The sequence below is a fragment of the Adelges cooleyi genome, unplaced genomic scaffold (assembly GCF_023614345.1).
Source record: "Adelges cooleyi isolate 19-005CV unplaced genomic scaffold, UGA_ACOO_1.1 ACOO_flye_CR_arks_rails_tigmint_CR_PRNA_117, whole genome shotgun sequence".
In the NCBI taxonomy this organism is placed as follows: Eukaryota; Metazoa; Arthropoda; class Insecta; order Hemiptera; family Adelgidae; genus Adelges; species Adelges cooleyi.
The window spans coordinates 155,234-174,012 of record NW_026095770.1 but is presented as its reverse complement, the minus strand read 5'-3'; the positions used below and the strand labels follow the sequence as shown (position 1 = coordinate 174,012).

The window sequence follows — 18,779 nt, the reverse complement described above, 5'->3', positions numbered from 1 at the left end:
ACCCACAGCCTTTTTATCTTCCCTGCCAACCTGTAAACCAGACAAACAAGTGCCAGCCCAATTCAACCAATTGCAAATCCGCAAGCCAGGGCAAAACCAATACGATTATGCTGGTGATAACTCCGACCAATTAAGGTGAGAGCCACCCCTGTCAGGGTATAATCGATGATGATCATACTAGCAATGACGCCGACTAATTAACATGAGCATTTTTGTTCCTCATCAGGGAGCTTAACCGAGGTTTCAATCTCATGAGTACGCTCTAAGCCATGTACGGGGTTTTGGTTTTTTCTCGCTGGCGTTTTAACCCTCGTCACAAGTCCTAATAAAGGTGTTGTTGGTACCACGTTGGGCTATAGGGAGGCTATAATGAGGGTTTTCCCAAGATAGTATTTTAGGTCTGTTCATCGAACGCCTCAGATATTTTAAGGTCCAAACTTACTTTACGTTGGTGGCCGTGTAAATATTTTCATTGCTAATAACTTCTTTAGAATCCTAACCTCTTTTATTATACTACAAAGACTTTATCAATGTATACCTACTGTTATATTTCCTTTTTGAGTAGGCGTATGCATATTTATTTGCGTTTCATTATTTGAACTATGACTAAAAGCAGTTGTTGTTGACGTCTCTTTTTGAAAATCACACTAGATAGTAGATACTTACCTATGTTTTCTATCGGTTCACATTATCTTAGAGATTACTTTATAAGCTAACTTAAAATGTGATATTCCTTGGTTATTTCGCTTTTGGTATGACTTACTGCTAATAACTATACCTTCAATTTTTAGGACGTATGATCACCTATCGCGACGAAACAAAAGGATGTCCGAAAACGTAGAGGTTAAAATTGAAAATTACCCGTATATAGTTTGCGTGTCGGCGTCGCAAACAGTTACGGACTTTCCCGACACGTGGTACTTTGCAGGTGTGTTGGTTCATGAACGATTTGTATTGGTCTTATCATCCATGTTGGAGGAAGTAATGCCGGAGGACATCAGGGTGAACGTCGTTCTCTCATTTAATTTCATAGGCTCAACTAGGATATATTTATGGTTTTTTATGGAAAGGCCTCCCCTTACTATCTGGGCAATAGTACTTAGTAGCCTAGAAAAAAGTATAAGCAACTTATAGTTATATAATTTATGGTCCACTCAATATCTCACTGGGTTTAATTAATAATTTAATTGTTTTTCTTCATAATGATTTTATATAATGTAATCTCAGTTTTCAACAAACTTTTATGTCCCTACCTCCTCCCAAATTGTTTTTTTTTTGATAGCAACTTTTGAATTTTAGATGGTAACTTATATATTTTATTAACTTTTTAAATTAAGAATATTTTACTAAAAATATTGACCGGTTGATAACCCATTTTGAATCACTATTTTTAAAGTTAGAACAGTTTAAAAGTTAGGACAGGATTTTTATCCGAGCAGATAAAAATTATACTGAACTTCACCTTTCCTCCTGCCCTAATTTTGAAACTTTTTTGAAATGCACTTTGGTCGTAAATTATTGTTTTCCTATCATTGATACAAGTTGGCTATAATAATAACTAATAATTTAATATATCTTATTATACCATTAATAACATTTTTTAATTAATATTCATTAAAACAATTTCTGAATAATATGTTCAGATGTTTTGTATAATAAAAAATAACGGTTAATTCCTCAGACTAATTGAATTGTTAGGTAAACGCTGTCATCATTGAACATATTTAACGTGTAAATAACAAAAAAACACATGATCATTATCTTGATTGCATTTACTACTCTATTATAGTCTTTACCGTCATCATTACATCCCTTCATCTCTCTTGATCTTGAACAATTTTCTTCCAGTTTTGCACTCCCAGAATTATCTAGAAAAGTGAATACACCGGACGGCATCAAATGGGCTATTAAATACTTTAAAAAGTATAAATCTGCAGAATGTTGAATTATTTCCAGTCTCTTATAGGAAGAATTGGACATAATCCTTTCACACAATGTTAAATATACAGAGCATGCCTAGCATTTGGATATCAACCAGAAAGCTGGATGATGGTCAGAGTTTTTTTGATTTGTCAACGTTTATCGATAGTACTGTTGAGGACTGGATAGGTTATGTTAGGTTAGGCAAAATAAATAATTTTATGATCTATGACTTGGTACCTTTTTTTGATACTTATTATCGAAAAAAACTTTGTTAAACCCTAGATACATTTAATCTGATATTTGTTTATAGGTAAGTATGCGCTAAGACTGCTCCGTTCACCAGGAACTTGATTATCCTTAGACATTTTTTACGCGCTGAAAAGTGGTGTGACGGATTTATTGCTATATTTAATGAACGATAATAAGAGTAGTGCGATCAAAGAAGTAAAATTGCACGCACACTAATATTGTTTTACACACTAACATAACAATCGACACTTTCGTATGCACAAAAATTATTGCCTATACAAAACTCCTTTGAAATTGTCGGTATCCCATAAAGCTGACGAAAATGCTTAGTTATATTATAACGTTTTTGGTTTGCTAGTTGACTAGGCTAGGTTGAAGCGACTGTGCAAAATAGTTAGTGGGTTCTTGGAACAGATGGCTAGGCTGTATCTACACTAAAACAACTCTAAAGTTCCCTTTCGAAATTTACTATATTGCCCTAGAAACTTAACGGCAGTCGTTTCTTTGAAAATGTAACTAACTTTAAAGTAAGCAACGAACAAGTGACAAACGTATTAAATACAAGCAATCAAGTTGAAAAATTTGTAATAAGTAGTCATCATACCTCAATTTGGGCCTGTGCATTTGCCAGATTAATAAAACTACGTATAAGCTAGGATAGGTTAACTTGCTTGTTTCTCTGTTTTAGATATACTTACAAGCGTGTCCTACCAATTACGATGTTGAAGGAAAACTAGAACACAAAAGTTACAACACGGTGTTAAACATTACCAAACCACTAAAAACGCTTGCTTTAGCTGACAATTTAAAACAAAATAGAATGCACGAGCCAGCCATAATCCTAATGAACGCTACTTTTGGCAACATATCCTCTTTTGCGATGTATCTGCAAGCTCCTGAAGATTTTATGCAGTTAAAGAACTGTAAACTTATCGGGTTCAGTCCTTTCGGTGGGTTCGCTAACACATCGGGAAATCCAATGATTAAACCGCGATTCAATTCTAAAACCATGACCATAAAGAAAGGAGCTGGCTGTCATGTATCGTAAGTACCAACTAGTTAGTAGTATATTACCTTCTATTGGCGCGTACTACTAACAACATAATTGCTGATAAAGAATTCGCAGTCGAGGGCAGAATGGGAACCAAATTCAAAATGGGAAATTACATTTTATTCAGTCTAACTAGCAATCATTTATGTATGAGTGTAATATATTTGCAACCGTACAGATGTATTAAAATATCGAGCAGCTTACAAAATAATTTTTATATAATGAAAAGCATTCAGTTTTTAAACCTCTTTAGAATAACTTTTTTGGGTATCGTTTGAATGTATGGGTAGGAATTCATTTTTGCTACTGCATAGGTGTGTATTATTACATTTGTTTTATAATGGCTTACATGTCATTAAGGCCTTTTGCCTCTTCCACCAAGTTTTTTCAATGTTCCCGGTCATCAGCATCTTCAATTCTCGTTGTTACCGGGCTATCCAAGTCTTTGTTTACTCTGTCAAGCCAACGCTCAAGGTGGCCTACTTCTTGGCCTCTTTTCGTTGGGTTTATTAATTAATGCCTTATGTATTAGCCTATCTTTTGCCCACCATAAATGACCAGCCCACTCCAGTCTTTAAGCTTTTGGCCTTTTTTGTTTATTTGGTCCATTGAGAATGCTTTTGATTTCTTCATTTTCTTTCATAACTTTCTGACTCCTGGTTTGGTATAGGTCCTGTTAGTGTACATATAGTCTTTAGGATTTTTCTCTCAACTATTTGAAGTCTTAGTTAATCGCCTTCCGTTTTTGTCTAGGTCTCACGGGTATACATATCAATAGAGAGTAGATAGGATATATAAAGCTTCAATTTAGTTTCTCTTGATAGCAACATTGATGTCAGCATACTTCTCATAGTGTGATATCCTCTATTTGCCGAGACTTACTTCATTATGCATGTTATTTTTTTGGTTTATATTAACCCCCAAATATTTAAGATCTTCAACTTGTTCAAATATGGATTGTTAAACTCTGTGGTGTTGCATGATTGTCGGCTTTTTCGTAATAATCATATATTTTATTTTATTTTTAATAATTCCAAGTCCCACTTTTCTACTATTTTCTACCAGTTTGCTCGTTATTAACTCTGCTTTGAATTATCCAAAGATAATAATAGCGTAAACTAACAACGTATTGTTTCCGATCACGTAAACTTTCCTATTATTTTGCGTTTCTCTTATTACTCTTGTCAAGGCTAAGTTGAAAATAATAAGAGACAGCGCATCCCCTTGCCTTAGTCCATACTTAACCTCAAACTGTCTTAATATTTCTCCTAATTAACGTACTTTACAGAAAATGTTCGAATTACAATTTCTAATTAGTCTTATAGGTTTACTTTTTGATTCTATTTAATATAGCAGTAGAGATTAAGTATACAATAAGTTGCCCACCAGCTAACCCCAAGCAGAGACCAGAAAGGTAGGCCCAAAGTTAAGCTGGACTACTACCGACCGGAGAAAGTATTAGAGACCAGATCTCTACTCAACACGGACGCCCTAACCCCGGAAGAGAGCATCAACGTTTCGAGAGCCATAACTTAGTGTTGCAGTACAAAAGCGACGTCCATTTCCAGCAAGAGGAGATCGGTACACTGGTGGTCTACGACAATAAACGTGCTAAGAAATAAAAGAAGAAAAGGATCCTGGAGAGTGTGGCAACAAGCTGGAGAAGTTCAAAGAGGCTAAATTAGAGCTGGTCAAGGCAATCAAAAGAGCGAAAGATCTCAAGTGGAAGGAACTTTGCGACCAGATAGAGCGCGATCCGTGGAGCATGCCCTATGAGGTCAGTCATCATGGGTAAGCTGGATGGAAGTTCACCAGCCCTGAAACTTAGTTACCTGGCTTGACTGCATTATATAGTTTCCAGACACCCAGAAAAAATCCAGTAGCCACCCATTGGCTGAAGCAAAATATCTAACACACTTACATTTTTATTTATTTTTAAAGACTATTTAATGTATTTTATTTTATTTTATATTTATATTATTAATGAAATTAGTATTTATTAAGTCCAGCATCGGACATCATAAGAAGACCCAGAAAAACACCCAACACTGGCCCTATGACTCCTCAGCAGTAACCGGCTTTTGCGGACAACGTAGCCATAATAATAAAAGGCGAGGACAAGTGGAAACTAAAAATAGGAGCTCTGGTACAGTAGCGTGAAAGGCTACTGGACATACAGCCTAATTCCGGACTTGGTGGAGTGGGTTTGTTGGGTCGGCTTTCTTAAAGATTGGGCACAGGATAGCTGTGTTCCAGTAATTTTTAATTTTGTCAAATATTCCATACATACGAAATAAGGTTATGAAGGGATTTTAAAAGATATTTTCCTGCAATTTTCAGTAGTTTTAGGTTGGTATTGCTTTACCCTGGGCGCTTTGTTATTTTTTAAGGATTTTACTATTAGCTCAATTTCGTCTATACTGGGTTCGGATAATTCTGGTTCGGCGGTTTGATACACCACCTTTTTATATGAACGGTAGTACTTTTACTGCGCTGTCGTTTAGAAGAATTTCAAAGTACTCATTAAAGTTTTCTACAATCATCTTAGGATCTCATTTTGGATCTTTCATAATAGTCGTCCGTGCTTTAAATCGTTTCTTAAAGAATTTTACATTTTTAAAAAATTATCTTTGGCATTATCTTTAGTAGGGTATTTTATCATGTTTGATTTTGCTTTCTGACGTTTTCTGATTGCTTCTTGGCAATCATTCAACATTGAACCAGTGGTTTTTCTTACTTGTTTTTCCTAGCCTCAAGCTTTCTGCTGCTTTAATTTGCGAGTCTTTGATTTTTTCCCAGGCTGAGGTTGAGGTTGTGTTTGGTGAGTTTCACAGTTACTAACCATTTAAATGTTTTTAATTTCAGCATTACGTTTGATCTTGTCTCTGTCTAGAGCACCTTTACTTGTTTGTTGGTGTCTTTTCATTAAGCTTAAGTTTGAGCGAAAAATTTGTTACCACTAAATAGTCGTCTAAGTCTTCATCCGCACCTGATAACGTTTATCTATAATGACATGATCATCTGTGTCTTTGTTTGGAACTGATCACGTATGCTTATGTATGTTTTTCCTTTGAAAATATGTACTACTTATCACAAGCTATCTGGAGATTGCACAATTGATTAAATTGCTTCCATTATCATTGGATGCTTCATGCAGACTTTTTTTGCCTAATCATCATCATGTAGCTTAACGGGCCATGTTTTTTCCGTTCCGGTTTCTATTCGTTCCCGTTTATATAATCATATTTCCGAAATTTTGTAAAAATCTTCACAATCGATTTTTAACCAGTAAAGGTCGTTAGCCGGTCGCTCAACTTTCAACTTGGAGGACCAGTTCCTTCCTACCAATTAAGATTAGAAATGAAACTATTGCAGTACATTAAAAATGTACTGTGCGAATCTTTTCCAAGCCCGCTGACTGGGGCCCGTAGGATTGTCACGCTAGGACCAATTAAGGTTCCCAAATGGGAGTTTTTTACTTATAAAAGTACTTAGCTGAATTTTCAGAGTAATTTTGTAATTTTCAAAAAATCGAGGTAGTCACAGTACTGTATAAACGATCAGTATTAATTGGTAAAAAAATTATTCTGTAAAAAGCGATTTGATACTTGGTAAAAATCGTAAATAAGACAGCCCCTATCCAGATTACTTCAGTCTAAGTTTAAGACTTTGATTCCTATATTACAGTCGAATTAGTGAAGAAATATAAAGGTTTCACGTTTTTTAACTAAAATGGTTTTTGTAATTACTTATCTAAAAAATACTCCATTCAAACTTATAACTAATGTTATTTTTTAAAAAAAAACACAGTTTTTAAAAAATATATCAAATTTTAGGATGTTTTTCTCGATTTTCATGTAAAAAGGGAAAACATTTTAAATTGTTCATTTAATTAAGAACGATTTCTAATGTATAGACTTGATAAATGAAGAAATCGATTTAGCGGTTTATGAGATATTAAGGGTCCAGTACAAAAATAAACAAGAATACTAATAATATTACTTCATAATAATATTACTTTATAATAATATTACTTCATCAGCTACGTAACGAAGCTAATATATTGTTAAGCCAAGACCTAGGGTTGGTTAAGTAGGTAACTTTTAACTAAAATATTTGCAACGCATTATTATAATTATTCTATACGTGCTAAATCTCCAAGAAACATAAGCACACAAAATATTTTAAATTAAAATTACATTATGGCTTAATATAGAAAGGCATTGTTTATTTTAGCACACCTTTTTTCCCCCCCTATGTTCTTTATTGCATTCAAACAAACGATATACAACTTTGTTGAGAGGGTGTTCCACACACCCTTTCTACATAAGACTAAAATATTTGCCTTATTCTAACACACCATCTCCGGGGTTGGGGTCCAATAATAATATTCACATCGGATCTCGGAAGAATTTATATATATACAATTTCTCTTAAAACTACTTCATACAATTGTGAATAATGGTGTAATTTATTTACATAATCGGCAGACTGTTCTCTCCGCTTCCTCATTCTCCCTTGAGAGCCATCAGGGCCGCAGCGGAGTTCTTTAGGACACCTATCTGAAAGATTATATAGACTAACACAGATCTTACACTGGTAAGTGATTGTGAAGTGGGTGAGGTATGCCCATAATCCGCAAATGAGAGAAATATTCTCTGCACTCTTATGACTGTTCTGTCCTGATAACATGCTAGAACGCATATGCTACACGCATTATTCCTATAGCAGATAATACCAGCGATAATGTATTATGTAAATTATAACGATTTGACTGTATTTTAGGATTTATGAATGGACGGAATACGTATGCGCAAGATTCAATCCAAGCGATTGGAAATCAACGTTGGTTTTATGCGAATTAGGCGATTACGGAGGCCCAGTATTTTGCCATCTGAATGACATAAACGATCCGTTGACAAATCACACGTGGAAAAACGATCAAGCCCCCATCGGGTTGTTCGGTTTTAGCTTGATGGATAAGTTTTCGACAAAGTATAAGTGCACCAATCATACACTAGTAAATTCCCGAAAAGATAGTTTTATTTATATTGTATCGATATTTCGATACTCCGCTTGGATCAACGAGACTATCAAGTACACGATGAATAAGATTGTAAAATCACAAAGAACTAATGGGACTAGTGTGACGTCTAATGTGACACTTACGAATACCACAGCATCGGACAATTTTACCACTACAACGGTTATTACTTTGTCGACATCGCCAGCAACCAATTCTACGAGAATTACTACGACAAAATTGCCCGACTACTACGCTTTGCAAGACTACGACATACTCCGGAAGAAGCCCAGCCAATGTAGGTCAAACCAATACCTGTCCATCTTCGTGCGAAACAAATTGGAATTTGCCACCCTCACAATCAGCGGGTGTCTTCGCAACACAATATCGTGCTGGAAATTCGTCGCCGCAATCGTCTTGATTCAGCTGACGCGTACTATTTAACCATTTAGACTATATTTTATTATACTAGTATTTATACTATAACCATATTATACTTTATTATTGTTGACTAATATATATTATGGCGAACGACAACAAACCGAAACACACTCGCACCATGACCAATATTTATATAATATAATATATGAGCATCCAACACAGTGATCACTATCATAATATAATATAATTTATTAACAATCGAACAATAGTGGACTGAAAACGACCGACGTGCTCTAGCTGGCAGAGATGCGTGTTTCATTATTTTACGGCCTATGGCGGTTGACGTTATTTCTAGACAGTTTGGTTGAGTGTACTAAACTTGATTATTCGTTAAACCAATTAGTAAAGTGATGTAGTTAGAACTGAAGCTTTTAATAAAAAATATGTTTTTTAACAGTTTTAATTTTTGATTAATTTTTACTTTAAACACCTCATAGTTACTTAAAGAAAACCTTATAACAACTAATTAAGTTGTTGTTACATGTTAAATTTAAATGTTTTCAACTTTGCAACAAAAAAAAAATGGTTTACTAGAATACCTACTTAATTGAAAAACATTTCTGATCTGAATTTCTGGCTCTGTTGCTAACGTTTTTTGACATGCACATGTTTTACATAATTCTTAAGCCGTCATCGATGAAAAGTGATGGGATTGACAGGGGATAAGATGAAATCATACTATTATTGGTATTTTAATCATTTTTATATTGGTGTTTTTATATTATGTATATGCGATAAGATAATCACACAACACGACACGATGTAGTGTGATTATTGATTCATTAATTTGTTTGTAGCGCTGTATACTAATGTAGGACATTGTTCAACCGTTGCGGTTAGCTATAATCAAATTTTGTTCACGCGCATTTGAAGATTTATTTGTACTTGTTGGTCCTTCCTTATAACGGTTAGGTTAGGTTCCTTTACGACCAAATATTCTCAGTGTTGGAGAAATGTTAGCAGCTACATTGACAAATGAATTTGAGACCAAACGGCAAATGGCTCACTGTGGAGCTGCATTAGATGGTAACCATGTACACGAAGTATAGAATAATTTAAAAGTAATTGTCATTTATATCTGTGTCAACAGCGCTGCTCACTAAGTGCCGTGGTCATCGGTGTGTTTAGTCTGTTACGGATTACCGTACGCTGTTCTGTGATCCGCTCATTCGATTTTTTTAAATTATTTTTTTTTTGATGGGCTTATACAATTTTATTTTTATAATAACCCCACTTATTTAAATGTTCGAATAAAGTATTTTTATTCGTTATACTAATATATTTTGTTAGTATAAATATTTATATAATAACTAAGAAATGTTCATTTAAAGACAAAAATAAAATAATTAGAATATTTATAACTGTAAAATGTTTAAATACCTTTTGTTTAATATTTTACTGTCGAATAGAAATTTTCAAGTTTTTGCTGCCGAAACTTACATGTTAATTAACAATTGTAATCATTGATTTTATCTATATTTATTATTTGATTGTTTATTTAAATATTAAGTTTACCAAATATTACCAAGAAGGTTCATATAACATATATTTGGTGTAAAATCAAATAAAATATTTTATTACATTGACAATTTTGTCTTTTTTTTTTTTAAATATCAAAAATTGCTTCTATTCATCATTCCGTTTGTAAAATACAATAATGATGCATAAGAAAACCATGAATGTTTCTATTGACACCATCTTGCGAGTGAATAGAAACAGAGCACATTAAAAATATATAAAATATTCTTTTGATATATGAAAAAATGTTGATAAAACATACTTAAAATACTCGCAGAGACCAGTATTTTGACGTATTGATGAACTATGTATCTCAAATAGAACAGTTTTAATTACACTTCAAAGTTCAAAAGTGTTGCTATTCACCCTAATTTACGGTATTATTATTATTAATTTTCAGTATCTACATTTAATTAATATCTATTTCTATAAACAGTTAAGTGCGCGCTTTCAAGCTATATATTTTTAACAACTAACTTAACCTAAACGTATTTGGGATTTCTACCTTTCCCCCAAGTACCTAAGTAGCTTGTCTGATCTGTGAATGAAATGTTCTTTACAAATGTAAAGGTGAGTTTTTTTATAAATGCTGGAGCGAGCTAATTATTATTATAAATTTAAAAAGCGAATTTATCATTTATAATTAAATTCAAATTATTATTGTAATGTAAAGTTATTATTGTAATTATACTTACTACCCTGTAATTGCTGTTTTTTGGTTAAAAATAATTTAAGATATATTAAAAAATAATACAAATTAAGCTGTGTGAATCACGGGACCCCTGGCAGAAGCTATGCTTCTAAAGAGAAAGAAAATCATTTTTTAGATGAGTCTGCAACCACGTAAGAGCATTTTCATGTCTCGTTGAAGTAACGAATAAATTTTTTAAAAAACTTAACATCCCCATCCCCATCACCACCCCCATCTCCATCCCTATTCCCGACATGGAAATGTCAAATATTTTTTTAATAAAAAAAATATGAAATATGTATAATTTAATTTCTTTGCCGTATACGTCTGCTACCCTTATCACTATAGTAATTATCGCTAGACGATAATAAATATTGTTCATTTGACATTTTTTAACATTAACACTACACTTTTAAAATTAACAAAACTACATTTTTTACAATGCGTGACTTTTTAATACACTCCCTTACAAAACATACTATAAATGCCGAATTTAGATTATGCCAAATTTTGGTATAGGTCAATTTCCAAATACTAAAAATAATTGAAGTACTTTCCAGGCTGTTCAGGAAAAGATAAGTAAAATAGGGTCATCCCAGAGTCCCAACTTTTATACATATCCTCATCAAGCTTAACGGGTCTTTAAGGACCAGCCCTGCCATCGTGAGATGATGGTTTCTAGATTTTTATACGTATTGTAAAGTTCTCTCAAGTCTGTGGCCTTTGGAGACTTAGTACACAAAAGTTCAAGAAGGAAGTTGGAAGTTTTTTAAATGAAATGAATACTTTCAATCACAAAATAAGGTAAGATATGTATTATAACAAGCATTAATTTAATACACAAACAGTAAAATGAGTGTTTTGTTTCAGGTATATCATAGATAATACGCAGCCAGAACACTCTGACTCGCTCTGGTGAAACGGCTGGTATTTACACAAAATGGCCATCCGGTTGTAGTGGAAGGAGTCCTTCGAATCTCCGCCTCGGTGACCTTTTCCCAGTTGTGCAATCGTTAATCCTCGAGTCCGGGTTGTTGGTGAATGGCTAAGCTGTCCACTGTTAATTGCGGAACATTGTCGGATAGATGATTTATACAATATTTAATGTGTTTGTTTGTGTGTTTTTACAATCTTTAGTTGTACAAAATATATGATTTCTTATAGTTGCATAAATAAATTGGTTTTTACAATTTATAATTGGATTTTACAATTTATGACGTTTTTTACCTTTTGGTTACATACAAAGTATAGAATAACTCATTTAGGTCGTGCACATTATTAATATTCAAGGAGAAATCGGTTATGTCGTAAACTTGGCTGGATTCAGTAATCCATTACAGTATATTAAACCTAAATATCTTTGCTAAAGAGCTGGTATAGCTCGTAATACCAGAAACAATAAACTAATTCAAAGAAAATGTTTAGAAGAAGTGGGCTTATCATTACTACAGGTTCAACTAAAAAAACGAGCGGTTTAAAAATATCTTCCCAGATCTCTCAGACAAAAGGCGTCTCATTTAGTTGGTGAAGAAAAACTTCCTGAACGGTTCAGTTTTAGGAAAACGAATAAGATGTGCAGTTTGTCTAAGAAACAAGGATATAAAAGCAACAAATTCATATCCAACATGTAAAATAATTATGTGCCACAAATATATTGAAACAGTATGTAAGGATTTATATATAATAATAAAACTAAACTAAGAAAAGGGGTTGTATAAATGTGAATACTCTCACATTTATGTAATTTTGTTTATTGTCTTAAAAATAAGATTTTTAAGTTAAAATATTATTTTTTACAAACCAACATTTTTTTAATGAAATTTTGAAGTTTATGTTGTTTTTCGTAACACAATTTTTAGTAACGCACATAGTTTTGTATTTTATTTTTTTATTATTCAATTTTTATCCATATTTATGTATCATATGATAAACTACTGTCTTTGAATTAAAAAAAAATGAACTTTCTATCCATATTTTACGAATTTTTAGAAATGGGGTCTGATAGACCCACGCGACAATGAAGTATGGACGTTAGTAGTAAATTTAATTTTTTAAATTAATTTTTTCCCTTTTTGAAAACTTTTTTTTCTAGATAATCACTTTAAAAAATATATCTTATAAATAAAACTTAAAAACCACTAATAATGTAAATAAACAAACTGTTATTAGTCAACTAACTGTTACACTGACGCATCACACATTTACCACTCAGCCGACACATCGTCCTTACCGATAATAAATAAACTATTAAATATACATACAGTTAAAGGTTTCATAAGCACAACCGAAGCCTCTCCCCTATATTGCGTTTCTGAAAGAATGAATCCTGTACAATATGGTAGTTTAAGTTTTGTTTTTTGGTAAAAAGATATACATCAAAATAATATACAAAAAAGTAAAAAACTTAAAAAATTATTACGATAAAATATAGGTACATATTATAATTTAGTTAACACATTTAATTTGTTTAGTTAAATAGCGAAAATAAACTTCGAAACGCATATACAAAGTCTGATTACCTAGGAAAGTGGCTTAAAATGTTTTTTGGTCTTCAGTTTTTAAATCATAAGAAAGTCGAAGATGCATTTTTAGACATTCATAATACATAATATAAGTGATGTAGAAAATACGAATTCGGGTAATTTATTAAAATATTTGAAGTATGTTGGCTTACGATATCCAGGTATATAGAACAAAAACTATTTGTATGAACTTTTTTTACAAATACTTTTTTATGATTTTAAGGCAAATGCTTTTACTCAGTGTCTCATTTTTTCTTATATTATTACAACTAAACTTAAGATTATGATATGTTTATTTTTATTACGCATTTTATTTATATACGTTAATTTCACTGGTCTGCAACAAAATCCTCCTTCAAAAAATGATGTCATAAATATGAAGATTTTGATGCTCTGAATCTGTTCCCGGTTGTCGATTTTTTCTATCACGTCTAGATTTTTCGATATGAATTTTCGTAGTACAAAAGCTGATAACTACCGACAAATCATTCGAGAGCTTCTTTCTGCTTATAAAGCTTTAAGGTGCAATATGTCACTCAAAGTTCATTTTTTTGGACTCTCATGTAGATTTCTTTCCGGAAAATCTTGGTGCCGTATTAGATGAGCATGGTGAAAGGTTTCATCAGGATATTATACATATTGAAAGACGCTACAATGGAAAATGGTCAGCCGCAATGCTTGCTGATTTTTGTTGGTCGATTCGCCGAGAAACTTCGATGGAAACGATGAAAAGGAAAAAAACTACAAAATAATTTGAATTATATTACCATAATGAGAGAAATATACTGATATTTCTATAACTTGTGACTGTAAAATTAGCATTTTTCACTGTAAAACTTAGACCGTAGTCTTTTTTCACTTTTTTATATTTGTTGTTACTTTGATGATATTGTTTTTTGATTAAATAGACATGATATTCAAAATATATGTGCTGTATTTATTTGTATGTTAAATTCCGTGTTTAGAGCACCAAATATGTTATCATGCATGAGAATAATAAGGAGAAAAAAAAATTTTTTTTGCAAACCAGTGATAATTTATGACCAAAAAAATACAACATGCAGATTCATAATTATTAAATGTTGGTATAATCATTATAACTTATGAATATTTTATTAACATACAATGTGCTGAATAGTTCGATAGCTAAATAAACGCTATGGCAAGGTTGCACGTAAATTCGTTCTCAATAGTATTGTTTTTGAGGGTCAGCGGTAAAAATCAGTTAACAAAGTAACCACGAACATACACCTAGCACAAATGGCTAATTCTTCTAGTACCCATCAGACGACGCACAGTGGGCAAAATAGCAGATTTAGGCGGACATAAGTCATTCTCAGAATTGTTCTCCATTTTTAGCTAGTTGTTTTTTTTTTGATAGTTGGGAAACCCAGAAACAGCATAGCTCCCGTTGAAAAGTTGTTCATAATTCTTTATATATGACGGTTCTAAGACATGGTCGAACAAATTTATGTTATCTCGCATTGTTTTCAACGTCAATTCGGTTGCTTATCAGCTGTAATAATTATTACAACTACAACAATTTTGAAGTTAAATTTCGTTTTCAAAATTTAATTTTGTTTAACAATTATTATTTTAAGTTCGCCAAAACTAACAAAATCTCACAAAACACGTTATTTCTTACTTATACTGAATTTTTTCGTGAAACAAGCAAAATATGAGGAAGTATCCACTATTTATAAAAAAATCTGAAAGAATTAAAAAAAAAACTGTCATCCCTGCCGAAATTTGGGAAATTTTAATACAAATTAAAGAAATTTGGCTGAAATTTAGTCAATTACTTTTTAAACAAAATGAATATCAGATTCATGTTGCTCACACACAGAATTGGATTAGTAAGGTCAAATTCATGAGTTTTAAGGTTCCTTGCAATTTTTCTATGTTTAAAACCTGTTTTCAAAATAGTCTACTTAAAATGTTTGCCTTATATAACTCTTAACATTCAATTTATTACACAGCTCCCTGTTCTTGGGCCTCCACTTTAAAGACTCTATTTAATCTCATTTTACGAAAAATGAAAATAAAACACTAATTTATGCAAAAGAAATGGTAATATTTAAAAACTAGATTAAATTTCCTTTATAGCCATGGTTTGGTAACTTTTAAAAAACTTCTCAAATTTAGCTAGTTTTTTCGTCTAAAATTAAAATTTTAAAAAATAAACACAATAACCAAAAAAAAAAATTGGGGGCTGTCATTGAAAAGTCTAAAGTTGATATGGTATTAACGCATAGCGTATGGTGTTATAATTTTGAAAAATATATAAAATTTGTCTCAACTAATAACTATAATAGAATAAAAAAATATATATATTCTAAGATATCGAGTGTCCCGTAGAGAATCACCCGGTATACAGAGCACTCGTATATTCGAAATCAAATGATGTCTATTACGCTATATTATTCTTCATTACAATCTAGATGACCTGTTAGCTAATATAAACGATGATATTCAGTTCATCTTGCATGAAGTTGTAGATAACAGTATTACGATTGAAAAAAATGTAGTAGACGCGTCAGGGAGGCATTATTAACCCAAATTTCTGAAGAGGAAGAACAATATACGAGCGATGAATATTCATTCTATTCATACTTCCATTACATGAGAAACGACAGAGCGTGCTAATCAGTGCCTTGCATCAAACATTGAAAGTAAACGCTACACTATTGGACAGTTGCGAAGGTAGGATTGATGTCAAATGTTTTTCTAACCTGTTTTTTGAAGGAAAGTTTGGTTAATTCCACATTTGCCCAGTACAATTAACATCAGCGGAATTTATTAAGTGCTTAAGTATAATTTTAAACGCAGATCCTTGTGTATTTATTACAGAAATTAAAAGCATGTTTGTCGACGATGGTCTATTAACAGTAAGAGATGAAGGCACTTTTTTGGGATTCAAATAAATCAATTACCCATAGCTCATTATTTGAGCAATAATGTGTTAATTCTTATTTTGTCTATATCCACTCAACATTCATCTTTCTGCAATAAATCTGCCTCGTCTATTATAAATTATATTTTAAATATGTTTGCAGCATCTGGAAGTAAAAGTATTTTGGAGTGTTTTATTGAAAGAATTACATCATAATACTATCCCGCCAACATATATGTCTAGGCGCATATTCAAGCTACCCTATTCATCAACAAGTCTCCCAAAATCCCCAATGCTCATTGTACAGTGTTCACTCCCATCATAATAAGGAACCTTTTTGTATGAATTTATAAGTCCCTTCCCCTTGAGCTTATTCAAGTCAACCTCTGGCGACTTTTATTTTGTATTTTATTTCACGTACTAAAAAACACTTCCGTTAAATAAAATACCAACCGCGATACTGAAGAATAGTTGTTATTATTTTACAATAACGCGAAGAATCCACCACCCATATCAGACATTTTCATTTATATTTAATGGTTTTGATTCGTCATTTAAGCTTAAAAATTCCCTATGATGTGTTACTATTAAATTAATAAATGATATTAAAAACTATTTAACTATTATAACTGGCCATAAATACTTGTTTATATCGAATATCAATATTATACTTTGTTTATTTCAACTAAAGAATTAAAAAAATTAAGTTTTTAAAGAAATTTAGTCGAATAAGAAGTATCTATGGTCAATCGCAAGCTCAATAGCTTAGCTCATGGGGCTGGCAAGCGTTCGGAGACATCGGCAATGAGAGTAGAGTCTAACGAAGAAATGTGGTCCGATCTGATACATACTTGTTCAAGACCAAGAGGCAGATTAAATAACAGACAATGTATGCGCAGAAGATTTAGATCTAAAGCTTCTAGAAGAAGTCGCAGTGGTTGTAGGTCTACCGGCCGACGATCGCTGTCAAGATCTAAAGGTATAAGTCGCCGTGCCACGTCCAGTAAATGTCAGGGTAGATCGTCTAGAAGTGGTCGACGTATGAAGACGACCTATAAAAAGTCAGTGTCGGCTAGTAAAAGCCGTCGTTCAAAATCCACCTCCAAAAAAAGTAGATCCAGATCTTCTAGTCAAAGACGTGCTAGGACGACAAGAAGATCTAGAAGTAATAGATCGAGAGGCAGAAAACGTAGATCGACGTCCAGTAAGAAAAATCAACGCAAGCGTTCAAAAACGGACGACCAAGATTGCGTTATGGTCAATTTCGGTGAATCGACTTCTACTACAAGAGCTAACAAGAAGGACGAAAAGCATGCAAAGAAAAACGAAACGGAAAGCAAAAATCAGCAGTCTGACAACAAGATCAACACCGAGACACAACAAAACAATTCCGAACAACACCGGTCAAATGAACATGCCAACAGCGGACAAACCAACAAGGAAACCAACAACAATAACATTTAAACCAAAAAAATACCTCTTGAAATCGTATATGTTCAATGTACAATAAAACGGTTGTGACCATCAATATTTGTAATGTTGATAGTTTTATTTATTAAATGGATGGGAGGGCTAAAAATAGCGAACAGTAAAGGTGGCAATTTTAATAATCTAAAAAGATGGATGAGGGAAATTCTACATTATAAGAAAACAATTTTTTTATTGAAAATCTTAAAAAGTATACACCTCAATTGAGTTCAACAAGAAATTATTGGCCATCAAACAAAATTATTAAAAATCAGTATTTTATGCTTTCTGAAAAGATTATTAATTTATAAATCCAAAATTAATAATTGAAAATATATTTATAATAATTCATCAATCGAATAATAATTGTATAATGGTACGAGTATGCGCTATAAACTTTAAGTGCTGGACATATATAATAATTTCAAATAATTTCTTTTTCGCTTTTTTATCTTCTGTCTTTTTTGCAGGTTCTCTAATATCTGACACTATTAAACGGTGTTTATATACGGGGTCTACGATTTCCGTAAGGAAGAAAATTCAAGTAAAAACTAAAAAAAAAAAAGGAATTTATTATAACCTATGTATATTATAATTTGTACATACTACATACAGTATAATATTACTTACAATTTTAATTTTTCCACCATATTAGACATCCAAAATCGTGGATCGTGGTCGTAATAAATTTCTTGGACGATGTCCATTGTGGAGTATAAATAATAAAATAACACTTATTTTTTTTAGTTACATGAAGTCGCCCCTGGACTTGGTAAAAATAATCATGCGTTTTTTTTAGTATTAGTTTACCACTATCAATTGTACAGTATTTTATCTATGGAATATTACACAACTATTAGATTAATTTCTTTCCTATTATAATAACTAGACCGCGGATTTATGCATCATACTACATCATGTACATATTATGCAATTGTATGTAATTTATGGGTCCTCCTATCAAAGAATTTTCCTTACCAAAATCCGTTTCAGACATTTTT

The 18,779-nt window shown here is 32.3% G+C and overlaps 1 protein-coding gene across 1 annotated transcript; it reads left to right on the top strand.

Annotated features, from left to right (window-relative positions):
- The first annotated feature begins 17,052 nt into the window (after positions 1-17,052).
- On the top strand, positions 17,053-17,775 carry LOC126847690 (pre-mRNA-splicing factor CWC22 homolog). The gene has a single exon (XM_050588068.1). The coding sequence runs from the start codon at positions 17,053-17,055 to the stop codon at positions 17,773-17,775; it is 723 nt and encodes a 240-aa protein (XP_050444025.1).
- The last annotated feature ends 1,004 nt before the right edge of the window (positions 17,776-18,779 follow it).

Coding starts and splice junctions, on each gene's coding strand:
- LOC126847690 (XM_050588068.1), top strand. CDS start 17,053: ATGGTCAATCGCAAGCTCAATAGCTTAGCTCATGGGGCTGGCAAGCGT.